General features: G+C 43.2%; 2 protein-coding genes across 18 annotated transcripts; one reads left to right on the top strand and one right to left on the bottom strand.

Moving 5' to 3' along the window:
• Window positions 1–244: 244 nt before the first annotated feature.
• Window positions 245–7009, bottom strand: LOC109762735 (uncharacterized). Of its 17 annotated transcripts, none has more exons than XM_073498499.1 (11): window positions 6318–7009; window positions 6140–6202; window positions 5459–5494; window positions 5161–5303; window positions 4722–4861; window positions 4547–4638; window positions 3487–3624; window positions 3344–3406; window positions 3126–3239; window positions 2852–3027; window positions 1608–1881 (listed from the first exon to the last, which is right to left on the bottom strand). In XM_073498499.1, the coding sequence occupies exons 1-5, from the start codon at window positions 6443–6445 to the stop codon at window positions 4734–4736; spliced, it is 498 nt and encodes a 165-aa protein (XP_073354600.1). In that variant the 5' UTR covers window positions 6446–7009; the 3' UTR covers window positions 1608–1881; window positions 2852–3027; window positions 3126–3239; window positions 3344–3406; window positions 3487–3624; window positions 4547–4638; window positions 4722–4733. The 17 variants fall into 17 exon arrangements, with proteins under 17 accessions (XP_073354603.1, XP_073354597.1, XP_073354608.1 ...); XM_073498498.1 differs by having other exon boundaries at window positions 3344–3395; XM_073498502.1 differs by having other exon boundaries at window positions 245–1876; window positions 3169–3395.
• A 15826-nt stretch (window positions 7010–22835) lies between these two features.
• LOC109762736 (uncharacterized) lies at window positions 22836–24138 on the top strand. Its single transcript, XM_020321608.3, has one exon. It carries the CDS (start codon window positions 22836–22838, stop codon window positions 23952–23954), a length of 1119 nt encoding a protein of 372 aa, XP_020177197.1. The 3' UTR covers window positions 23955–24138.
• The last annotated feature ends 2618 nt before the right edge of the window (window positions 24139–26756 follow it).

The following is a 26756-nucleotide window of genomic DNA, read 5'->3' as shown; positions in this document are numbered from 1 at the left end:
CTGCAAAGGGGCACGCGACTTCCATGTTAGATCCGCCGTAGGTATGACCTCCCTTCCGCAAAAGCCAGCCGCGTATGCAGATCTGACCGAGAAGTGCCCCTTCGCCTCCCACGACCAGGCTATTTATCCGGCAAATCCTCATTAACCACGACCAGGCTCGGTAGGTTCTGTTCGGGCTCTTCTAACGCCTCTTGTGGCTAAACACTCAGACATCAAGGAAAAAAGACTTGTACCACTGATCTGATTGGTAATAACAATGATACATGTCTATAATCCTGACACTGTTTTTATGTCAATACAGTTAAAGATATAAGATGGAATAAGGAGGAATAATGGATATGACTTCCATCGATAAAGGTGCAGCTCGATCTTGAAGCCTGAATAAGGGCCGCCTCGGGCTGACTGCCCTTGCCTATTTCAACTGAAACACCATCACCATGTTTTACAACAACAACGACATAGTCGTCCAAGAGGTCCATATCATCAACCTGTCCTTCTTCGAGATTGATGATCTCATCACAAGCAACCTTGACCCATCCATGGTGCTAGTTGGTTGTAGTGCCGTCCTGCGGCTGATGCTGAGATGGCAGAGGAGGCTCCACTCCATTTGCATCCAGTGAGTCCGAGAGTCCGAGTGCTGGACCAAGCTCTGCTATATGAAAATTTGTTGAGAAGAACTATATTGAGAAATGTTAAAAGAAAGTAAGAAACACATAAAATATACATGAGCTGAAGATGATGGAAGAATAATAAACCTCTTTATTTATATATTATATTTCAGACAGGAATAAAATGAAAACAGAAAAAGGGTTTCTAAAAGGAAAAATCACACTTGCATTTGCATACATTACAATATTTTTTTCATCTGCAATAACAGCAAGTTTGCATTGTCGCCAAAGTTCATTCAGGCTGGTAGGTGCAGGTGATGCTATAAGGGATAACCACTTAGGCAGAACAAGTTATTGTTAGTAGGACGATGAGCAAAGAAAAATTATGCATTGCTTACTGATAATGATGGGGATAAAATATAGTGTCTGGTCACATAACCTGAATTGCGTATAGTTCATGGCACATATTAGTGATACCACCTCGAGGCTAGAGAAGTGTGCCTCCTTTGTTTAGCATTGAACCCATGCATATCAAAGTTAGTTGATTACGATGGAACAGAAAAATGTTGGGTTAACTCTAAAAAGAGTGTCACGTTAAGGAAAATGTATCAGACTAAATTTGAGGCAAAAAAATCCCAATTTGTGGTAGACTAAGTACGTTCTTGAGTTTTTATTTGTAATTGAATAGTTGACAACACTTAGGATAACATGGTAGCTAGTATTCACTCAAGAATCTAGAATCACCCATCAGCAATCACCTCCTACTTGTCAGTACAATATCATATAATATTAAGCGATTCAGAAAATAAAGACATGTTCATCTACCACACCCTACTACGGTACTACCACGTCTTCATCACTGGTGAGCGATCTGATCCTGTCTCTTCCTACATGTGAAAACACAAATAATAAATTATATTGTTAAAGATATATTCATAAGATGTGAATAAGATGGAAAAGCAATATGGCAATCAATGTCTCATCGACCCTGCAAGTTGCCAGCATACTATGTGATGATCAATTTTAGACATAATTTTCAACTACAAAAATGGCTATACTACAATTCATCATTTCTTTGTTCTGGACATTTTTTATCAATAAGAGATAATACAAGGACAAACTAAAGCGGTGTAGTACCATCAGACATGGATAATTATGCAAGGACAAACTCATGTTCAGGGCATTATGTTTGTCCGCTCCCAGCTTACTCCCTGGCTCTTTGTTGCAAATGCTCACCCAGTGGTCCAATAAAAATGTCAATCGCAGATCTATACTGCATTTCGGGGTGAACAAAAAAACCAAAATAGATTAAGAACATGCCTCTATATTCCTATTCATAGAGAATTTATAAATTTGACAAAAAATGGAACTACAATAAAAAGAACAGGTGCATAATGCATTTAAATTTTGACCAGAAAATATATCATCAAAGAAGATGAAAGCAGAGACTATGTTTATATAATATTACTGATGGTACAGAACCATCAACCATAAAACATTTGCATGTCACAACTCCCAGGTCAATCAAATTCATGTTAGAACTGTCAGTAACCACCAAAGTCTTGTATTCTACGACCCTAACCCCCTCTCCATGATAACAAATCTACCGATCGGTCTTTTCGTTGCAGGATTACGCGAATACACATGGGTTGGAGTATATTTGCCCCCATTTTAGTATAGCAAATTACAAGAAGCCTCCACGACCCCAGAAAGTAGCCAACGGGCTTGCGAATACAGTGTTTCCTGTATCCAGGAATGTTTAATTGTCTTGTTTTCTTGTTTTTTCTTTTTTTGCCTCTCTACCCCAAGAGGTTTCAGGGAGATGAGTAGGTGGTAGGGTATAGAGGCCTGACTGAGAGGGGGGAGGCTTTTGTAGTGTTAATCTGTATTATCACCCCATTAATTTGGTTCAGTGCAGGAGCTGAAGTCTTTTATAGCATGTAATAACCGACAACACAAGGAGGCTACTTACTACAGTATTTGGCCAGATTTAGTGTAAGCACCCGTTGATATAAGTTAATCTGTATCACTACTATCTGAGCTCTGCTTACTCTACTTTCTGAATTCTTTGAACATTCGATGGAATATTCTCTCTGAATTTGAATCCTCAAATATTCGATGGACTGACTCCATCAGTGTTGTAAACTGAGCTCTCAGTTTTCTTGCACAATGATTATCAGGATAATATGTACTAATTACAATAAATTATAGTAGTAGACACAAGAAAGGCATGATGAACGAACCTTCGGTGGATCCATCGCAAGTCACCATTTATGTTGGGGCAAAGAGTCACAGAAGCCACCTTGCGAATCTCACCCATCACATCATCTCTAAAACTCTGTTATTCCTAAACGAGTCGTGAAGGGAATTTTACATATCAACATGTAGCTTCCCCTTCTGCCACATACTCCAGAGTACCCTGCCAACTTCAGATGATGAAAAAATTACCATGGATCTCTAATCTAAGGCTTATTTTCCAGAGGCTATGAACTGTGTTTCTAATGAACAAAGATTTACCCCCCAATGAAATGACACTATGGATATACCATTCTCGTCATACCCAAGTGATCTGGCAACTTTCCTGAAAGAATTGAACTTCATGTCCTCCATATAGAGCTTGTCTTGGTATACCTGTAAACGCATTTATACAAATGTAGGATGTCTACACACGCGTCCGCGTCACAAAACTACCGCAGTTCACCAAGTGCAAACTTCATCGGCAAGCATAACCAAACCTTCTTTTCGACAAAATTCTACTATCTCCTCCTGGTTGGTCACAGAAAGTACCTACAGCAAAGCTTGCGGATATTGAGTTTCAGCACAATTTTAGCGAACCTTTTAGATTTTTTGATGTTATTGCAAATATCTGTTTGCATACCTGTTCCGTCGGTTATCCGGGGTTTATGATCACCATAGCCCAAACAGTCAAACCTGCGACGCGTGCCTCCTCCAAGCACCTCTTTACTTCGAAAATATCAATCCCCCAATCACTGTCCTCGCTAACATTGTATGGTACCTACAAATCAAATTCAGTAACTTGGTCATTTCTTGAATGCAATAAAATGGGAAGTCCTTTTACACGGACTCCCATTTTACATTCTTTAAGAAAAAAATATCAGGCATCTAATCTAGAAGTTTGAAATGCAATGAACAAGTTAAGTATGAAGAATTGCGAACGCTGAGCGTTTATTTCATAAAGCTAGCACCATACCATTAGTCCCACCAGTAGCACCTTCCCCAACCAGCGCTACTGCTAAGTATGTATGCCAGTAGCGCTTGTGGGTACACGCTACTGGTACACGTTAGCTGTACTGATAGCCCTATTACCCGCGTTACTGTTAGGCTTTTCCCTAGTAGTGGTGTGGCGAACGCGTCCATGGGGCAGGAGCCGAGCGCCGAAGCGGCGGACGGCGATGGCGACCTGCGCTCCAAGAGAGGCCGGCGAGTAGCAGATGTCGATGCCAACTGCATTGCCTCATTTGTGTACATAAAGAAAAGGAAAAAAATGCATTCTTCGCAAGTTGGTAAAAAAAATTAACACATAAAGGTCAGTGCTACTTAGTACCGATGAAAATGATTTAACGAAGATACTCGAAATGGGACAAGAACAATGCAGTATGGAGTAGTGCTGATTTGATCCGCTGCCTTCAGCACATGAAATTGTTTTTCATGGCAACATAGGATTATTCTACTGTGGGACGAAAAGACCAGGAAAAGTGTGGGCAGTATCAATTGCTAAAAAAGTGTTGGAAGTATCGTCAAGATGTCTAAATTGATGTTTGACAAACATGAGAATAGCACAAAAATACTTCAGAAAAATCATCAACAAATCTCACCAAAGAATGGCAAGTAACTGGATACTTGATAGAATTTAACTGAATTATGTACAAGGAACAGAATCACAAAACCATTCCATGGTGAATGTAACAAGAAATTACCCGTCATTGTGAGGGTGTTCAACATGGCGGACATACCCCAGTTCCTTCAATACGCGTTTATCTAGCTTTAACAGGCATGTTAGCCATTCTTCCTGCAGGACAAACAAGGTGTTTCACTTTCGGAATTCTTTATGCAGAACTCAGGGTCTCAGATTGCTCAAATTCTAATTTCTACCTACTGACAAAGTCATCCAAATGATGCCAGGTTATAATGCCTCCTCAATTCGATCCTGTGGAACTCGCGGATGATGCTCTCCAATGCATCGGGCTCTCCTCCAATTTTGATGATAGCCAAACCGAAGTCGTGGAACCTCTCTGCAAGCATAAAGAAATCAGAAAATCAAAGAGTTTTTCACTTGTTTCCATTAGAAAACTATGCAACCAAATCACACACTACTACAACACTATCAGCAACATGTCTATTTTACTGCACATATACTATATTGATCACTGTTTTGTAGATCGAATTAACAATAAAAATCCCGGCCACCACTTCTGCTGGACTTTATCACGCCCTCTGTTTGATCTACGACCGGCGGAATCGGATGGCCGATGCGCCATCTCCGACCCTGACCTAGCCGCTGCTGTTGGATCCGCGAGGGGGGGGGGGGTACCGGTGCTGGTCCTGAGTGTCAGCGGCGAGGACGCCGCCGTCGTAGCAGACGCCCATGATGGTGATGCCCATCCGGTGCTCCCCGTCGGTGCGCGCGTCGGCGGAGGAGGAGCCCATGAGCGAGGCGGCGTCCATGGCGGAAATCTAATACAATTACAACAAAACCAATAGTGAAATGATGCAAAAGGATTTACCTGAGTACAGGGACTACCACAGGTAAAGAGAAACCATTCTCTGACAAAACACAAAACTGATGGGAAATAAAAATCAAATCAAGCAGAACTGGGGACAATACTAACTGCAAATGGAATACATTCGGTGCTTCAACATATTTCCTGGTAAAGAATTTAAAGAAAGAAATTTATTACAAATACCATCGATATGTCAATCAAATGCTGAAAAAATAGTATTATGTAATACAAAAGTATTAGAAGTGATGGAAGATGGATTCAAAACACCAATGACATGCACTCGTATTTTTAAGTCTTCATACTATAGAGTTATCTACCTGCAAGTTATATGCGCATAAATAATCACATCAGTTAGATAGCACCTACACATGGGATTAGATATTTAATTCACATAATCAGTTCTTCTGCTTCCATAAATTCAGAATTGCATAAGAAAGTATGTGTCTATCGAGTATAGATAATGATTTGAATTGTTCACGCATGGCCAATGGAGCCGTCCACTTGCCAAGTGCTTTTCTAGCATGGACGACGTGCACATGGTGCAAAGCTGGCTGAACGAGTTGATAGATCAGATCCCGGCAAGACTCGCACATGCTTAATGTTGGTTGCTTGCCCTTGCCTTGATTGATTCACACACTGGCAAGGTTGCACACATAGAGGAAGACTCGATGGATTCTTGCCGGCTAGAAACAAACACAAGCAAGCACGCAGGTGATGCCGATTTCTTTGCAACGAATGCGTGTCGCTTGAAGCAGCGGTGGGAAAACAATATGTATATAGTGATTTTACCTCATAAATTGTTTGGTGGCTCCACTCCATAAGTATGAAATTCGTGATGTTGGCAACCTGAAACTAAAAGAGAAATAATGATCTCCTTCATAAATATCAACAAAAGGAGAATGGGTTATTTGGGCGACCAATCAAAATCCCTGAAAGTTCAATACATCAGTTTGCAGCAAGTGTGTACCTGCAAAGCAATTCTTTCTCTGAGTCGTATGTGAAGCAGCTAGCACACACACACACATCTTCCCATCCCATCCGCAGCATCATCCCTACCTGCACCCTCAAATCACTGAATGAGTTCCCAACTTGCATCCATAGCCAAAAGCCAGTGCAGCAATCACTCTGCCATGTAAACACAGGAAACAAACATCATAGATAGACCGAGTAGCACCGGCCTCCATCGCCTGTAGTGAGAAGCTCCGACGGCGAGCTGCTGGACGACGATCTGGCACCCACCTTCTGTCGGGCTGCTACTACTCCGCCGCCATAGAGGCTCTACGGCGACTACCCCGGACAGATCTGGCCACAGCGACCACCGGAGTGGCAAGGCCTGGCCCTCTCTCTACCAGATCGGGTCGGGGAGGGGGAGCTCCTGGCCTTGGACGAAGGGAGGAGGGAGGCCGAGACCTACATAGGCCAGGCGCGTGGGCGCCGCCCTGCTGTACATGGCTGCTTGGGGAGGGGGTGGTGGCGGCCGCCTGGGGAGGGAGGTCGTGGTGGCCAGCTCCTCTCGAACCTCGGCGGCGGCGGCTCCTCTCCGATCTCGGCGGCGGCGTAGGGCTCCACTATGGCGGCTGGGGCATGGTTCTCGTCCTCGTAGCGAGACGATCGAGGGCAGCCTGGATCGTCAGATATTTTTTTTCGCGAGGAGGCCTCGCTCCCGGTTCGTGCGAGGGGGCCTCGATCTTTTTTCGTTGGTTTCTTTTCGCAGGTCGAGGGAGGACGAAAATAAACCAGTGGAGGTTGGGCGTCTGCGGGACTCGATCGCGGGGTTTTCATTGGTTTTTTGCGGCTGAGCGGGAGGTGGGAGCAAGTACCAAAGAAGTACCAAAAAAGACCGTATTAGGTGGGACGAAAATAAAACCCGGAACGCGGACTACCAACTGAGACATTAGGAGTAGAGATTCCTCTGAAGTCAATTTTTCTTAAGTCTGACCAAATTTATATGCAAAAATGTTAAGATCTACTCCCTCCATCCCATACTGTAAGACCTTTTTTCACACTTGTGCAGTGTTAAAAACGTCTTACATTATGAGACGGAGGGAGTACAAATTATATAATATAAAAATTATTTTCTTGATGCATCTATGATATTAGTTTCGTATCGTGAATGTTGATATTTTTCTTATAAAGTCGATCAAACTTTGCAAAATTTGACTTCAGACAAATCTTATACGTAGACTAAAGAAAAATGAAGGGAGTACTTCTTTCGGATTAGCTAATTTTCGATTGACTGAGAATTAAGATGCCTGCTAGGCGTAAGTCGGCTGATGCCTAAAAGACATATATTTAGAAACGGAGGGAGTAGTTTTAAACCGCCACACGCACCGTTATATGGAAGGAACCGCGGCCATCCAATTAAGTTGTGCGTGTAGCACATGGAGACGTCGAGTTGCAACGAATCAAAACCCCCGCATACAGACCGCATCTCGCCTAGGGCCGAGAATCACGCGCACTCCACCTTGCCTATGCGGTGAGGTCACCGGAGACAACGACCACCGGCCGCCGCAACACCTTGGAAAAACTAAAACATGAAAATGGTACCTGCTACCCGCGAACCCGACGGGTAAAAACGCTATTAGGGTAAGGGTTTGGGAAAGTTAAATACCCATGGTTTGTAAATAAAAAAAATCTAGGTATACATGTATGGGTATGGGAACAAAATACCATACACGTGTACCTGCCTACCCGCATATTAGTACATCTTATAGGTAGGTCTCCTATGTCATTCACTAATAAAGGGAAAACCCTAGCCTAACCGAGCTGCACAGCCCGCACACAAAATCCCCTCCCTCACCCTCCCATCGCGCTATCACACTCACAAACCCCATCTCGCCATCTCACCTGAGCTGCAACCCTAGGTAGTGGTTGCCACCGCTTCCTGGAGCAGTGGAACAACGCAGGCAGGCCATCTCCTCCGACGACCCCGCACCTCCACGGCTCCACGCGACGCACTCACTGCCGTCACCCCGTCTCCACTGCAAAGACAAATAGAGCTCCTCCCAGCGATGCTCTATGCCTCGTGAGGGCAAGCAATTGAAGAGCGGCCAAGAGGACGCCAACTAGGCGCACCACTTCGATGCGGATAACCCCCTCCTCTCAACACCGGTGGATGGGGAGGATCTAGAAGAAATGCTGGAATATATATGTTTAATGCTGAAATGTGGTATACATGTGCAAAAATGCTAAATATACATGCTGAATTTTTGTTTTCACATTTTAAAATGCTGAAATTATACATGGTAAAATGTGAATTGAAATTTGACTGAGATGGGTATTTTTACCCACGGGTATTACCTGCATCTGGCCAGGTACGAGTATGGGAACAATACGAAACCTGAGGTACGGTACATGTACGGATTTGTGCAAAATAATTTAAGACGGACACGGGTTTGGGTGGCATTGCCCGCACCAGAACCTTACGGGTGCCATGTTAAGGGAAAACCATGATTGCAATACCGCTACCTGTTCCCTCTACCTCCTCTGCCTCCTCAACTGTAATCCCATCCCATCGCCCGATGATGCACCACATCGCCAGAGATGTGATCTACTCTGCCATGGCTGACATTTTTCAAATACGCATTGTTTTTTTTGAATGCTAAGAAACAAGTTTTTGAAACTACACAAACATTTTTTACATTGATTAATTTTTTAATAAATATCACAAATATATTTTTGAAATGCGTGACATTTTTTAGAATTACATGAAACTTTTCTTAACCCTGAATAATCATTTTTCTAAAGTTTCATGTACATTTTTTTATGAGTGAGTATTTTTTTTACTGTCATAAACATTATTTTGAATACCATAAATATTTTCTTAATTCATGCTAACAAAGTTTCCACATTGCGTTACATTTTTTAAATTCACGGTTTTGTTACACAAATTTGAGTTTTGGAATATATGTATATTTTTTTGAGTAACTGGAATATATTTATATATGACTATTTTTGGAAAATATGAAGAAACATACAGAAATCCAAATTAACCCACATGAAGCCTCTATTGGCTGCTTGGGTGCGCTCTGCCTTAGTGGGCCAGCGCAGTGAAAGGTTTCTGGAACGACTTACGGATCGAATTGGACCAGTTTAAGAACCTTCTGTTTATATTTTCTTTCTATGTGTTTTCTTCTCGGTTTTTTTACTGGTTCTTTTCTTTCTTCTTTGTTTCTTTTGTTAATGAAATAAATGTCTATTTTTAATACATGTTATATATTATTCATATACATCTGTATATTTTTTATAATCATCGAAAATTTTCAAATACATGACGAACATTTTTTCCAAATTACTGTTTGAATATTTTTTTAGATAAATTTCAAAAGAAATCAAATACACATATAACATTTTATTGAATGGTATGTATTTTCTCTTTATCTTACAGGAACATTTCCTTTTCATTATATCAATTTATTTCAATTTTTACGAACATATTTTGGGAACATGTAAACATATTTGCAGATGTCATGTGAATGGTATGTAACATTATCTTAGAACCTAATGGGCATTTATTGATATTGTACAGATGTTTCTTAAAAAAATTACATCTTTTTTCAAGACACTTGATTAAATCTGGAATATATATATTTAGAATACTTCAAAAATCGAAACAAAACTTAAAATGGGAGAAAGATGAAAATAACATGCGCTAACAAGGAGCTTTCCAAATACATACCCTCTTTTTTCTTTTGAAATGGGCTACATATGTGCTCGTACATTGCCCAAGAGGCGGCGAGGAAGGAGTCCATGGGGCATCTTATTGGGTTGACTGCAGATATAATTATCGGAAGCTATTTCTCGACCGGACTGGGAGACACAATAGGCTCGCCTCTAGCGCTCCATTGTACCTCGCCATGGTTAGTCGGCCCAGTAGTGCGCTTTCGGGAAGCTTCTATGTCCGGTTCGGACCGGTTTTAAAAGCTCATGTTTTTTTCCAGTTTTCATCAGTTTTATTTAGGTTTCTCTTTTCCTTTTTTTACTACGTGTCTACTTTTTTCAATACACGTTTTAAATTTTGCTTATACATGTGAAAGATATTTTGATACACCTTGAACATCTTTCAAGAAGCTGATGCCAAAATTCAAATTAATATACACATTGAAACATTTTTTGAACGAGAAAAAATAAACATACGAGTAATACTTTTTGCATTGTATATAAAAATTTAGAAAAAAATATCAGTAATCAATTTTTACAAACACGTGAACATTTTTCCAAATGTAACGTACATTTTTTTTACTGGTAAAAACATGTTTTAGCTATATGAAAACATTTCTTCTAAAATTTCATAAACATTTTTCTAAATTACACGAACATATTTTTGAAACGTGTTAACACTTTTTTTTATTATGTGACGTACATTTTTGAATGGTACAAACAGCTTTTAATTACACAATCATTTGTTTACGTTGTGAAAACATTTTTTAAAGCCTTGTTAAAGATTTTAAACTCGTAAACATTTATTAAATGTCACAATATTTTGAATGTAATCAAGATTTTTATTATTTGCGCCAATAAAAATTTATATCGTGTTAACATTTTTTCCAAATTCATGTTCTTTAGTTTTTTTAACTAAATGAACTTCTGGATATAGCATGAATATTTGTTGAAATATAAAAAAAGTAAAAAAACACTGACACGTTGTGTTGGACCGTGTGTAGTTATATTATAGGGGAAATCTGGTCCCGGCCCATTTGAGGTGGCACTGTAGGCCAGCGTGCCATACACCTCGCGGCCAGCGAGCTAGAGGCGTGCCCTGTGCCTATACCTCGCTTATAGCTAGTTTTTTAAGACAATTTCGCGGGGCTTTATTTATATCGTCACCAATGTTAAACATTGACGAACATAAGATCACCGGGGTGCCCTAACCAAGCATGGCGGTCCACCCCTAACTGTAAAGTATGCCTCACCTATAGCTAGTTGGAAGCCACCCTCGCCCATGGCCCTCGTTTATGGGACACGCGGCCCACCTCTTCCGATATTTAGTAGCGTTACCTCTGGTGTATGCAGGTTTCTTTTCATATTTTTGCATTCGTTTTTTGCATGAAATATGTTTACTTTTTCTTGTGTTTCAAAATATTCTGAATATATCTATTATAAAAATCACCTTATATACAAAACTGAAAATGTTAATTGTGCATTCAAAAATGTTAATCATTTATAGGAAAACGTTACTAATGGATATGAAAATAGTAAAATGTGTATAAAAAAGCAGACACCGTAACATATATATGAAAACAATGTTTAACATGTAATTGAAAAATAATAAACGTTTACAAATAAAAGTTCCTGATGTATACAAAAATTATACAATGTTTGTAAGAAAAGTCGACATAAAAGATGTTAATCATGTATTGAAAAAAATGTTCAATGTGTGTATGAAAAATGTTCATGATGTATACAAAAGAAATGTGAATGGAAAAAACAGACAGCAAAAAATAAAATTTTCCAAAATGCTAATCATGTATGTGGAAAATGTGAAAAATGTATATAAATTATTTCCTGATTTATACACATGCACAATGTGTATGGAAAAAATATAAACTAAAAATTAAAGTTTTAAAAATAATCTTCATTTACTTAAAAATTGTTAAACATGTATTAAGAAATTAGATATCAAAACATATACTGAAAAAATGTTAATCATGTACTATATGAGACCCTGAGGGTAACTACCATTGCAGCTTGGTCGTCCATTCGCTTCGATTCATGTGTGGCCTAGACTATTTAACGCTAACAGGCACCAAACAGTTGTCCAGGCCCGGTAGAAGGTAGGGCTAGCGATTTTTCCCCTTTTACTAGTTTATGGTACCTATTCTTTTGTATCCTTGAGAAGAGTCGTTCTTCCCGTTTTCTGATGTACGGTTTCTTGTTTATCTTCTGATTTGTTTTGGATTTTTTGCCTTTTGTTTTCTTAAAATTTTCTTTTAATTTTTGTACAAATATTATATGTAGTTTGAAAAATGTTCAAGACTAAAAATGTTCATGAAATTTGAAAAATACTCAACCTGTTTTACAAATGTTCATGCCTTTTATAAAAAAGATCTCAAATTTAATAAAAACACACAAACGTAATTAATGTGATAAATGGAAAATAAAATATTATATGTAGTTTGCAAAATGTTCAAGATTGAATGTTTTCAGGAATTTTGAAAAATGTTCATGAAATTTTGAAAAAAAAATATCCACCTTGTTTTAAAAATGGTCATGCCTCTTATAAAATGTTATCAAATTTATAAAATGTTCAATTAAGAAACACAAACTTAATATACACGTAAAATGGAAAACCAAAAAAAGAAAGAAAAGAATGGAAAGTTGGAGCAAAACAGACAAGAGGGAAAAAGAGGAATATCACTATAAGCTAGCATCGGTAAAGGGGCAGGGAGTGCTCAATTGGTGTGTTGACAGACGAGTGCTCTGTGCGTGTTGTCAACATTTCGATGCATACAACTAAAAACAAGGGATCTCCTTCTCGGTTCCATTGCATTAATGAAACCAAACAACCTACATATTCACCCAACAGCTAAATGTTGTCTCAAAACGAATTCAATAGCTAGAGTATGAAATTAGAAGTGCAGAAAAACAACATTTGCATGAATCAAACTATGATTGATACACGCTCACATAAGAGCAAAAGTCACATCTTCATTTTTTGCGTTGTCTACATATGACGTTCCCTCAGGTCTCCATCACACGCTGTTGTCCCAAGGGTCTTTACTGTTGGGAAACGTAGCATGCAATTTTAAAAAAAATCCTACGCTCACGCAAGATCTATCTAGGAGATGCATAGCAACGAGGGGGAGAGTGTGTCTACATACACTTGTAGACCGAAAGCGGAAGCGTTTGACAGCGCGGTTGATGTAGTCGAACTTTCTTCGAGCTCCACCGATTGAGTATCGAACGTACGACACCCCCGAGTTCTGCACACGTTCAGCTCGGTGACGTCCCTCGCCTTCTTGATCCAGCAAGGTGTCGAGGTTGTAGATGAGTTCCGTCAGCACGACGGTGTGGTGATGGTGATGGTGTAGTGATCTTTGTAGGGCTTCGCCTAAGCACCGCGAAACTATGACCGAGGGTGCAAACTGTGGAGGGGGCGCCGCACACGGCTAACAATCGAACGTTAAGCGTGCGGACCCTATGGGTTCGAGAACTATGTAGACATGACCGAGACACTTCTCCGGTCAATAACCAATAGCGGAACCTGGATGCTCATATGGGTTCCTAAATATTCTACGAATATCTTTATCGGTCGAACCGTTATGACAACATACGTTATTCCCTTTGTCCATCGGTATGTTACTTGCCCGAGATTCGGTCGTCGGTATCCACATACCTAGTTCAATCTCGTTACCGGCAAGTCTCTTTACTCGTTCCGTAATACATCATCCTGCAACTAACTCATTAGTCACTTTGCTTCCAAGGCTTCTTATGATGTGCCGAGAGTCGGAGTGACAACGGTGAACCTTCGAGCTATGAAGAAGCGATGGCGGGCCCGGATTCCAACAAATGGCTAGAAGCCATGAAATCCGAGATAGGATCCATGTATGAAAACGAAGTATGGACTTTGACTGACTTGCCCGATGATCGACGAGCCATAGAAAACAAATGGATCTTTAAGAAGAAGACAGACGCGGATGGTAATGTGACCATCTATAAGGCTCGACTTGTCGCTAAGGGTTATCGACAAGTTCAAGGGGTTGACTACGATGAGACTTTCTCACCCGTAGCGAAGCTGAAGTCCGTCCGAATCATGTTAGCAATTGCCGCATACTATGATTATGAGATATGGCAGATGGATTTCAAAACGGCATTCCTTAATGGCTTCCTTAAGGAAGAATTGTATATGATGCAGCCGGAAGGTTTTGTCGATCCTAAGAATGCTAACAAAGTATGCAAGCTCCAGCGCTCAATCTATGGGCTGGTGCAAGCATCTCGGAGTTGGAACATTCGCTTTGATGAGATGATCAAAGCGTTTGGGTTTACACAGACTTATGGAGAAGCATGTGTTTACAAGAAAGTGAGTGGGAGCTCTGTAGCATTTCTCTTATTATATGTGGATGACATATTATTGATGGGAAATGATATAGAATTCTTGGAAAGTATAAAGGCCTATTTGAATAAGTGTTTTTCAATGAAGGACCTTGGAGAAGCTGCTTATATATTAGGCATCAAGATCTATAGAGATAGATCAAGACGCCTCATTGGTCTTTCACAGAGTACATACCTTGACAAGATATTGAAGAAGTTCAATATGGATCAGTCCAAGAAGGGGTTCTTGCCTGTATTGCAAGGTGTGCAATTGAGCACAGCTCAATGCCCGACCACGACAGAAGATAGAGAAAAGATGAGTGTCATCCCCTATGCCTCGGCCATAGGGTCTATTATGTATGCCATGCTGTGTACCAGACCTGATGTAAACCTTGCCGTGAGTTTGGTAGGAAGGTACCAAAGTAATCCCGGCATGGAACACTGGACAGCGGTCAAGAATATCCTGAAGTACCTGAAGAGGACTAAGGATATGTATCTCGTTTATGGAGGTGACGAAGAGCTCGTCGTAAAGGGTTACATCGACGCTAGCTTCGACACAGATCTGGATGACTCGAAGTCACAAACCGGATACGTGTATATTTTGAATGGAGGAGCAGTAAGCTGGTGCAGTTGCAAGCAAAGCGTCGTGGCGGGATCTACATGTGAAGCGGAGTACATGGCAGCCTCGGAGGCAGCACAGGAAGCAGTCTGGATGAAGGAGTTCATTACCGACCTAGGGGTGATTCCCAATGCGTCGGGCCCGATGACTCTCTTCTGTGACAACACTGGAGCTATTGCCCTTGCGAAGGAGCCCAGGTTTCACAGGAAGACCAGGCATATCAAGCGTCGCTTCAACTCCATTCGTGAAAGTGTTCAAAATGGAGACATAGATATTTGTAAAGTACATACGGACCTGAATGTAGCAGATCCGTTGACTAAACCTCTCCCTAGAGCAAAACATGATCAACACCAGGACGCAATGGGTGTTCGATTCATCACAATGTAACTAGATTATTGACTCTAGTGCAAGTGGGAGACTGTTGGAAATATGCCCTAGAGGCAATAACAAATGTTTATTATTATATTTCTTTGTTCATGGTAATTGTCTATTGTTCATGCTATAATTGTGTTATCCGGAAATCGTAATGCATGTGTGAATACATAGACCACAACGTGTCCCTAGTAAGCCTCTAGTTGACTAGCTCGTTGATCAATAGATAGTCATGGTTTCCTGACTATGGACATTGGATGTCGTTGATAACGGGATCACATCATTAGGAGAATGATGTGATGGACAAGACCCAATCCTAAGCATAGCTCAAAGATCGTGTAGTTCGTTTGCTAGAGCTTTTCCAATGTCAAGTATCTTCTCCTTAGACCATGAGATCGTGCAACTCCCGGATACCGTAGGAGTACTTTGGGTATGCCAAACGTCACAACGTAACTGGGTGACTATAAAGGTACACTACGGGTATCTCCGAAAGTGTCTGTTGGGTTGGCACGGATCGAGACTGGGATTTGTCACTCCGTATGACGGAGAGGTATCTCTGGGCCCACTCGGTAATGCATCATCATAATGAGCTCAATGTGACTAAGGAGTTAGTCACGGGATCATGCATTACGGTACGAGTAAAGAGACTTGCCGGTAACGAGATTGAACAAGGTATTGGGATACCGACGATCGAATCTCGGGCAAGTAACATACCGATTGACAAAGGGAATTGTATACGGGATTGATTGAATCCTCGACATCGTGGTTCATCCGATGAGATCATCGTGGAACATGTGGGAGCCAACATGGGTATCCAGATCCCGCTGTTGGTTATTGACCGGAGAGGCGTCTCGGTCATGTCTGCATGTCTCCCGAACCCGTAGGGTCTACACACTTAAGGTTCGGTGACGCTAGGGTTGTAGAGATATGAATATGCGGAAACCCGAAAGTTGTTCGGAGTCCCGGATGAGATCCCGGACGTCACGAGGAGTTCCGGAATGGTCCGGAGGTGAAGAATTATATATAGGAAGTCTAGTTTTGGCCACCGGGAAAGTTTCGGGGGTTATCGGTATTGTACCGGGACAACCGGAAGGGTCCCGGGGGTCCACCGGGTGGGGCCACCTATCCCGGAGGGCCCCATGGGCTGAAGTGGGAAGGGAACCAGCCCTTAGTGGGCTGGGGCGCCCCCCCATGGGCCTTCCCCCTGCGCCTAGGGTTGGAAACCCTAGGGTGGGGGGGGGGCGCCCCACTTGACTTGGGGGGGAAGCCACCCCCTTCCCCTTGGCCGCCGCCCCCCCATGTAGATGGGTCTTGGCCGGCGCCCCCCCTCCCAGCGGGCCTAGATAAAGGGGGGAGGGAGGGCAGCAACATTACAGCCTTGGGCGCCTCCCTCCTCCCCTGCTACACCTCTCCCTCTCGCAGAAGCTCGGCGAAGCCCTGCCGAGATCCCGCTACATCCACCACCACGCCGTCGTGCTGCTGGATCTCCATCAACCTCTCCTTCCCCCTTGCTGGATCAAGAAGGAGGAGACGTCGCTGCACCGTACGTGTGTTGAACGCGGAGGTGCCGTCCGTTCGGCACTCGGTCATCGGTGATTTGGATCATGGCGAGTACGACTCCATCAACCTCGTTCATTGGAACGCTTCCGCTCGCGATCTACAAGGGTATGTAGATGCACTCCTTTCCCCTCGTTGCTAGTATACTCCATAGATGGATCTTGGTGATGCGTAGGAAATTTTAAAATTCTGCTACGATCACCAACAAAGAGCTCCTCCGCCATGCAACTTTCAAGCTTTGGTGTTTGTCACATAATTCGTCCTCTGAACAATGCATCCGTGAGCTAGAAGCGAAGATTACAGCACAATGACAGACACAAAACTGGCGAATGACACATTTGCAGAAAATCTGAATGTCCTACTTACTACACACATGCAGGAAATCGAAGAGCTCAAGAAGAAACAACAACTAGAAATAGAAGTATCAAGATAGACTAGGAGAGAAAAACCGGAGGCTTTGGAAAAAGCAACAAGAAATGGAGGGAATTATTAGTCATCTCTTAAGGAAGTCATCTCAGTCTCTGCATGAGACTGTGCCACAGCCCATCAATCACTGATGGTGTACTACTGTTCGTCATGTTCCCTTCTCCCGTGTATTATTTCTCATGCTTGATAATATGTCCTTTGGATGCTCATTTTAATATGTGGATCAGTGTTGTGACAAATGTCAAGTTGACGCTATCTAGAACCTGTGACAGCACTGGTGGCAGAAATTGAAGCCACCACCACAGTTGTGTCCCCACTTGTAAGCAGCCATGTCAGCACTGTTCGGACCCACTTGTAAGAAGCCACGTCAACACTATCTGGACCCACATGTAGGTAGCCACGTCAACCTCTTTTGGGCCCATATGTCAGCAACATTGACGGGTCAAAACTGACGCGCTACTTATTACTGACGGGACCATCGATGATAAAAACCCATGGTGGACCCACATGGAAGCAGCCATGTCAGCATTTCCTGGCCTCAGCTGTCGAAATCTTTGACCGGTCAAACCCGCGAACCGATCACCGGTGACGGATTATCGTTGCCAAAAAGATCTTAGGCGACAGGTTGGGCTATCGTTGGTGACTGATACGTCTCCAACGTATGTATAATTTTTGATTGTTTCATGCTATTATATTATCAATCTGGGATGCTTTATATGCTTTATGTGCGATTTTATATCATTTTTGGGGACTAACCTATTAACTCAGTGCCCAGTGCTAGTTCCTGTTTTCTGCATGTTTTCTGTTTTCGAGGAAATCAATACTAAACAAAGTCCAAACACGATAAAACTTTACGGTGATTTTTTCTGGACCAAAAGGGACCCCAGAAGCTTCGGGAGGAGACCAGAAGAGATACGAGAGAGCCACAAGCACACACGAGGCACCCCACCTGAGCTTGTGGGACCCACGCACCTCCCTTGACCTAATTCCTAGCCTATAAATTCCCATAAATCCCGAAACCAACAGAGAGCCACCCGAAACAATTTTTCTGCCACCACAAGCTTTTGTTCTTCCGCGATCCCATCTGGAGGCCTTTTCCGATACTCTGACGGAGGGTGAATCGATCATGAAGGGCTTCTACATCAACCTTGCCGCCCTTCCAATGACATGTGAGTGGTCTAACACAGACCTACGGGTCCATAGTGATTAGGTAGATGTCTTCTTCTCTCTCTTTGATCTTCAAAACAATGTTCTCTTTAGAGATCAATTCGATGTAATCTTCTTTTGCGGTGTGTTTGTTGCGATTCGATGAATTCTGGATTTATGATTTGGAATATTCATTGGAAATAATGGAGTCTTCGCTGAACTTTATTATGCATGATTGTTATATCTTTGTATTTCTCTCCGATCAATCCGTTTGGTTTGGCCAAATAGATTGTTATCTTTAGTGGGAGAGGTGTTTTGTAGTGGGTTCAATCTTGCAGTCTCCTCACCCAGTGACAGTACGGGCAGCGACATGATGCCTCTATACATGATCATTGCCATGAATTTCGTCATAACTATGCGCTTTTCTATCAATTTCCCAACTGTAATTTCTCTACCCACCGTATGCTATTTTTTGAGAGAGAAGCCTCTAGTGAAAACTATTGCCCTCTAGTGAAAAATACCTTGCTGCAATTTTACTTTTTATTTTACTTTTCAATTTATCTTTCTATCACTATCAGATTTAATCCTTGCAGGGATTGACAACCCTCTTGCTCACGTTGGGCGCAATATTTGCTCTTGTGTGTGCAGGCACTGCTTACTAGGAATTTGCGGGGTTCTCCTATTGGTTCGATAACCTTGGTTCTCACTGAGGGAAATACTATTCGTTACAATATTGCTTAACCCTTCCCCTTCGGGGAGAATCCCAACGTAGCTCACAAGTACCAGTGACGTTCTGGGCTGTCATTGAAAACGGCCATCAGTGACATTTCTTGGTTTGTCACCTAAAATGTGATCTTGTGTGGCGAAAAAGTGGTACCATCAATTTTTTTTACGACGCTTCGGTGACTCTGGTGGTGGCGGACGGAAAACGTCAATGGTGTATGTTCCCTGACGAAAAATGTTATACGTGACACAAGTGAAACGTCATAAAATAGAGCAAATTTTGTGATGTAATTATACAAATGAACTTATTCCACAAAGAATAGTTACTAGATATACAATGGTTATTGATTTCAGATAATTAAATAAATCTACTCGGAAAGATAATTATTCTTTGCCATTTATTGATCAAATGCTAGAAAGATTGTCTAAACATACACACTTTTGCTTTCTAGATGTCTATTTCTAGTTTCTCTCAATTACCCGTTCAACCCGATGATCAACAGACAAACACTTTTACTTGTCCTTTTGGAACTTATACTTACAGACATATGCCTTTATGTAATGCACCCGCTACCTTCCAAAGATGCATGACTACTATATTTTCTAATTTTTGTGAAAAAATGTTGAAGTTTTCATGGACGATTTTTTCTCCTATGGGACTTCTTTTCATGATTCGTTGCACAATCCTAACAAAGTTTTGCAGAGATATGATCAAAAAAATATTTTCTTGAACTAGGAGAAGTGTCACTTCATGGTAAACGAATGAATAGTCCTTGGTCATAAAATTGCAAAATACAGTTAATAATCTAGAAATAATTGGTCTAAAAAACTTGATGATGTACTCTGGGCTTATAGATCTGCTTATAAAAATCACATTGGGATGTCTCCTTATGATATGACTTATGGAAAAGCATGTCATTTACCTCTTGAGTTAGAACATAAAGCTTATTAGGCAATTAAAAAACTTAATTAGGATTTCAAACTTGCTGCAAAATGTTGATGTATTTAATAATGGTCTATGGCGAGGAAGATAATAGTTGAACGATGATCCATAGGCTTAGAGATATGAACAAAATTATAAAATATCCTAGAAAACATAAGAATATGCTATCCTTATGTCTATGCCTCAGCGATATATTTTAAGCGAAAGTGCCATGGCATGATTGGACTATCATCAGCGAACACAAAAACATCCTTCCGTGAGTATGGTGTTACATAAATTTTTGAACTGACGTTAAAAGACGTACAGAAAAACATGACACGAGGAGAAGTCTCGCACCTCGCCGCACAAGGAATTGAAGTTAAAAGATATACAAGGTGAGGGTGCGCGATAAATGGAGCATGGTGGAATGGGTGTCCCGAGATGCTACGGCTGAATTTCATCTCCATGATGTTCGGGATTCACGACGTCGATATGTCACTGTTTTCTTTAACCAGATGATAAACTATCGAAAAAATAAATAAAGCTGAGTATGAAACATACTCGGTGAAGCTTCAAATAAACTTGGCTTAGAGTAAGCCGAGTGCTGCGGTCGGCTTACGGCTCTCAGCTTCATTTGGACCGGTTTATGCCGTGTAAGCTGAGTGTGATTTCACTGGTACTCGCAGTGCTACTCGCCTTACGTGATTATAAGCTGAGTACCTGTGTTTTGACACTCGACTTAAACATAGATACCCGGCAATGAATTGGGCTACTTTCTCCTATTCCATAAAATTTATCTGGTAGCAATTTCACTTTCATCGGAATTTCAGTCACGTAGATAGATACAAGTGAAAAATTCTATCTTTCGGCCGAAATGAAAACCGAAATCTATGTAGTTTAGTGAAATTTAGCGATTTTGGTTGCCGTCCAAATATTTCTGAAATCGAAATTGAAAACCAGCAATGCGTAGTCAGTTTTTTTTTAAGCAAATGAGGGGGGGACCCCCTCCGATTTCATTAACGAAACCAAGCGCAAAGTAACAAGTTCAGGCAGCCCACCAACCCTAGAAACCAAAAGAAAAAGGGAGATTATATTGCAGACTATCCTACAGCAAGATAGTTCGCAAAAACGACTAGAAGATAAATTTCAGTTCTAAACAACCAAGGCCACAAGCGGCCAGCAGCTCAAGAGGTCGCAGCCTCAGCAGAAATAGAAAGAAACTAAAGGTAAACGAATACGGCCTAGGTCAGCCGCAGCACCCCCGCTCTCCATCCCTGCGACGCCTTGTAGACCTCGTTTGCTACTCGCTCCATTAGTCTTGCCCCCAGCATCAGCAGGTTTTGATCTGTGTTTTTTTCCTGCAAAACAGCCCAATCCACAAGCCAGTTGCAAGTTAGCTTGATCAGGGTCATAGGATCATTTATCTTTCTATCTCGAAATGTAATATCATTCCTGCATTTCCAAAGCGCCCACATGATAGCAGATATCCCAACTAATACTAGTTTTTTCTCTCTATCAATAAAGCTTTTAACCCAAGCTCCCAGGCAGTCATCAACTCCTTTAGCAGAGGTTTTCAAATGGAAGGAGCACTTAATCAAGCTCCACAAAAGTTTAGCAGCTGAGCAATTAAAAAACAAGTGATCAATTGTCTCATCCTGACCATATAAGACACACCCTTGTTTTCCTTTCCATCCCCTTCTGACTAGATTATCTTTAGTCGGTATACTTTTCCTGGCAATTAACCACAAAAACATTTTGATTTTTGCTGGAATCTTTACTTTCCACAGATATTTATGTGGGAATCCCACATCAATTTTGACCAAAGATTGGTAAAGTGATCTGACAGAGAATTGTCTGTCAGCAGTTAGCATCCATTGAGGTCGATCTTGGCCTTCATGCATCCTAACCCTCTCACATCTGTCTTTTAGACTGCCCCACAGGATTTGTTTATCCCCAGCGAAATTTCTTCTGAATTTGAACCCAGACCACCACATTTCAATGGCTTCGGCCACTGATATGTCATGGTTAAGGTTGATAAAATATAAACTAGGATAAGCTTCCTTTAGAGGTTTGGATCCCACCCACCAATCTTCCCAAAATTGGGTGTTTTTACCATCCCCCAATTTCTTTTTCACATTTTTATAATATATATCTTTAATTTGCATAAGACTCCCCCAGAATTGAGAATCTCCAGCTTTCTTTTTTATCCCAGAAAGACATCTGCCTTTCACATATTTATTGAGAAGAATTTTAACCCACATCCCTTCTTCTGTTTCTAATTTCCACAGCCATTTGGCCAATAGAGCTTTATTCGTGATTTCTAGGTTTAAGATTCCTAGGCCCCCCAACTCTTTGGGTAAACAGCAAGTTTTCCAGTTTACTAGATGGTACTTCTTTTTATCTTCATCTTTCTGCCAAACCAGTCTGGCTCTAAAAAAAATCTGCTTTTTTATCTTCATCTTTGGGTAGTCAGTTACTTAGTGCATGGTACAAAACCACTTGTTGGACCTTTTCTTGGTCTTGCTTTACAAGCTGCGCATGCTTTTGACGGGTACGACCAAACAGTGATGTTTGGGCGGCCCCACCCCCACTGTTCGTTACTCCCTGTATGCTGTAGCAAGAAAGGAAATGCAGGGAGAGTAGAGTGGCCAAAGCTAAGCTCAGTGGTGGGTGTGAATTGTGAATTTGTGATGGCTTCCTTCCCGTACAGTCCCCGCCTGCGGCAGCCGGAGTCCTCCGCCTGGCCCGACCTCCCTCCGGAGCTCCTGGAGAAGGTCTTCCGCTCGCTCGACCCGCTCGGCCGCGTAGCCGTCCGGCTCGTCTGCTCCTCGTGGCGCTCCTGTGCGCGGGCCGCTCCGGCTCCATTCCCGGCGCCATTCGAGGCCCCACTTCTCCTCCTCCGCCGCCAAGGATCCGGCAGCGAACTTGCCGTCTTCAGCCTCAGGCGCCGCGAGATCCTTCCCTTCGCCCTCCCGGCCGGCCGGTGCTGCGGGCAGATCGGCGGCTGGCTAGCGATGGCCTCGGACGGGGACCGCGCCGTCGCGCTCTGCAACGTCTTCTCCGGCGAGTCCGTCGCCCTGGCCCAGGCCCTCGCTTTCCCGGTCGCCAAGGTCGTGCTCTCCGCGCCGCCCACCTCCCTCGGCTGGGTGGCCGCCCTGCTCAGCCGCTCGGGCCGCACGGTCGAGCTCGTCCGGCCGGACAGCGTCATGTCCGTCTCCGGCAGGACCACGATCGACGCCGGCGGCTCGGGGCACGGAGGTTTCCAGGACGTGGCGTTCTGGCGCGGCCGGCTGTGCGCCCTGGCCGACGACGGCGCGGTCCTCGCGTACCGCGCGAACCTCCGCGCGCGCGTGGCGGCGGTATGCGAGCTGCGCGGGGAGGAGGTCGGGCACCAGCTGTACAACTGGGATTGGCGGCGCGTGAACCTGGTGGAGTCCGATGGGGAGCTCCTCCTGGTGGCGAGGAAAGTAGTGCAGGGCATAAGGCGGTGTTCGTGCCGGCCGAGGTATTCGGTTGAGGTGGAGGTGCGGCGGTTCCTGCCGGCGCGGCGGGAGTGGGAGGCGGCGACGGAGCTGCCCGGAGGGAAGGCTGTGTTCGTGGGGACGGCGGCGTCGGTGGCGGTGTCGCCGGCGGCGGCGCTCGGTGTTCGGAAGAACTGCGTGTACTTTGCGCAGCGGAACGAGGGGACGACGTCGCGGCACGCCATCGGCGTGTACTCGCTGGGCGACCGGGAGACAACGGTGGTGGGCATCGCCGGCGGGCACTTTGTCGACGTCGAGCCCTTCTGGATTTCCCCGTCGGTCGCCTGATCTGAACCCCCGCCTGCGTGCCACGGCATGTCTGTGTGAATAACCAGCAATCGTAACCTCCTGCTGGCTGCTACAGTGGTGCGAGTGCGTTGTACTCATGCGTGTGATCTCTTTCCTGCATTGTCATTCAAAAAAGAGTGCTAGTTGATGTATCTAAAAAATGTTTCTTACGCCCCCTAAAAAAATAGTTTCTTAAAAAGGGTGATATATTTATTAAACAATTATTATAGGTATCTCGAGCAATTATGAAAAATAATTGAGAAATTTCAACTAAAAGTAGTATGAACATATATTGTCTAGATAAATTACTAATCACATCCTAAAAATAGGAAATTCAAAAGTTTAAGATTATAGACAATGATATTATTTGTTTTATATAGGGACTCCACTACGGCGCAGCCAAAGCTCTGTGCGACCCAATAGACGTCTCCCACGTCAACATGCATCATTCGTGTCGCAAGCACATGTGTGTGGCCTGTTGCCAATTGCATGTGGTTGAAGGCCTACCCACTCTATAAATCAGACCAGCCTTCATTCGCCAGTTATTGTTAGGATTACCTTTTATTCTTTTCTACTCCTCCGTCCCAAAATAAGTGTCTCCACTTTGTACTAAAGCCGAGACATTTATTTGGGAAAAGAGTGAGTATATATATAGGACGCAACTGGTAATATATATTGTTGAACGAAAATTTAAAGGTTCACGCTCAAGATGACAACATGCGCAGGAAAAAAAAATCTTATACGACCGGGTCGTATGGATCTAAGCTGGAGACCCTCTTCCGTGCATGACACCTGGCAAACCTGATCTTAAAGCATCCCATCGTTCCTCTTCATCATATACTAATTTCTGCAACCAATGTTCAATCTGTCCAACGCCTCAGCCACCGCCCGCCGGTGTGATCCGCCCTGGCTGCTCACCGGATCGCTCCCGGCGTGCACCTCGACGCTAGGCCCAATTCCCCATCATCGCTCTCACCCATCATCTGTCCAAAATTTAAAGGTTCATGCCTCTCACCCATCATCGCTGGATTCGATCGAGACGAGCGAAGCGACGAGGCGTTCCTTCGTCTCGTGCTGGCGGCCATCGCTCGACGCGGTAGGTTAGGGCTTCTGACTCCTCTCCTTTCCCCTTTCCTTGGTGTTGAATCCAGGATCGAGCAGTTCAGTACTTCAGTTCCAATCCAACGTGTAGTTCCTTTTCTTGAGTTAGGAGACAGGACACAGGAGGGCAGGACCGGCCGAACAGCAGCCCGCAGGGAGGACCTGATTCATCTGAACTCTGAAGGCAAGTAAAGTTCAGGTTATCTTTCAATCGCCAAATTTTTAAGCGTCTTCGTGTCAATAATTAGTTTTGATCGTTTTCGGGCCGCTATTTTTAGTCCTATATGCACACTACCATGACACAACAAAGACTTACTGATTTGGCCACAATAGCACTGGAGAGTGATGTAGTGGAGAAGATTTCTTATGAGGATATGATTGAAGGTTTTGTTACAAAGGACACTAAAAGAATGATATTGTTTAAGTGAAGACTATACAACCAAGAATAGGTACGATTCTTGATATTTCCAATCATTATGTAAGATATTGTGATCTTTATATTATCACGGCAATGTTTATATAGTATTTTTTTAGTGAAATAGGGTCCACTTTAGAGTTTTGCACAGGGCCTCCGATTTGGCCGGCTCGGCCCTGCCGGTGTGTGATTCTTTTGCATCTCGCCTTGTCTGGACTGGACGACGGCAAGTTTCCTTGTGAATCTGAAGAACGGCAGTTATTTTTTCTACTATAATTTGGGTTTGCCAAGTGTCACATGAAGAAGATGGTCTCCAGCTTGGGTCAGTACAGGATTTTTTTTCCACATGCACACTACCGAGCGGATAGTGGATACCTTACCTAAACACGTGCCCATGATCGACTCTAGATTCTGCCCATGCCCAATACCCAAACCCGACCATGGGTACGACATCCATCCTGTTGGGTTTCGGGTACCCATGGAGGCCCCAAACCTGTGAGCAAGCAGTAACACGCCATAAATTTTAGCAGCAAATAATGTCACAAAAACATATTAACAACATTAGTTTATGCATAAAAATAATGTACAACAAGAACAAACTCAAAGTCCTAGCGCAAAACAATTCCACAACCATTCTTCACAAAAACATCATTTGAGCAACATATATGTCAGTACGGGTCTCAGTGGTGTAATGGGAACGCGTTGTAGTGGAAAGTCCCGTTGCCATGATACCAATTGGGTATTTCTTTTAACCCATATATGTGTGCGTGTGGGTAGTAAATCTGACGCACACCCACCTCCTAGTAGGGTTATTACTCGTAGACAGTCAGATAACAGGCTTCACACATTGCTCAAACTTGACTTCTTGCGCCAGGTCCTTCTTAGCCGTGGCTTTTCGGCGGTGTGGGTTCACAGAGTTATGCAGCTGGTCTCGGGAGGACAGACTGCAATCTCGATGAACGGAGAAGTAGGGCACTTCTTCCGGAACAAACGGGGACTCAGGCAGGGCGACCCGATGTCTCCGCTCTTGTTCAACTTTGTAGTTGACGCGCTGTCCGCTATGCTTCGGAAGGCGGCCGCGGCGGGTCATATCAAAGGGTTGGTAGGCCACCTCATTCCAGGGGGAGTGACGCACTTGTAGTACGCGGATGACACGCTGCTGATGTTTCGTCCGGACCATCATAGCATAGCTACGGTCAAGGCGATTCTCCTTAGTTTTGAGCTCATGTCGGGCCTCAAAATTAATTTCCACAAGTGCGAGGTGCTCTCCATGGGAGTAGAGCCGG

The sequence above is a fragment of the Aegilops tauschii genome, chromosome 5, assembly GCF_002575655.3.
Source record: "Aegilops tauschii subsp. strangulata cultivar AL8/78 chromosome 5, Aet v6.0, whole genome shotgun sequence".
NCBI lineage: Eukaryota > Viridiplantae > Streptophyta > Magnoliopsida > Poales > Poaceae > Aegilops > Aegilops tauschii.
Note: the sequence above shows the minus strand (reverse complement) of the source record. Positions and strands in the feature narration are given on the sequence as shown.

Coding starts and splice junctions, on each gene's coding strand:
- LOC109762735 (XM_073498494.1), bottom strand. CDS start 6,534: ATGGAGGCCGGTGCTACTCGGTCTATCTATGAT. Junction 6,203..6,317: donor GAGAAAGAATTGCTTTGCAG/GTACACACTTGC, acceptor TTTCTCTTTTAG/TTTCAGGTTGCCAACATCAC. Junction 5,304..5,458: donor CCGAATGTATTCCATTTGCA/GTTAGTATTGTC, acceptor TAATTGTATTAG/ATTTCCGCCATGGACGCCGC.
- LOC109762736 (XM_020321608.3), top strand. CDS start 22,836: ATGGCTTCCTTCCCGTACAGTCCCCGCCTGCGGCAGCCGGAGTCCTCC.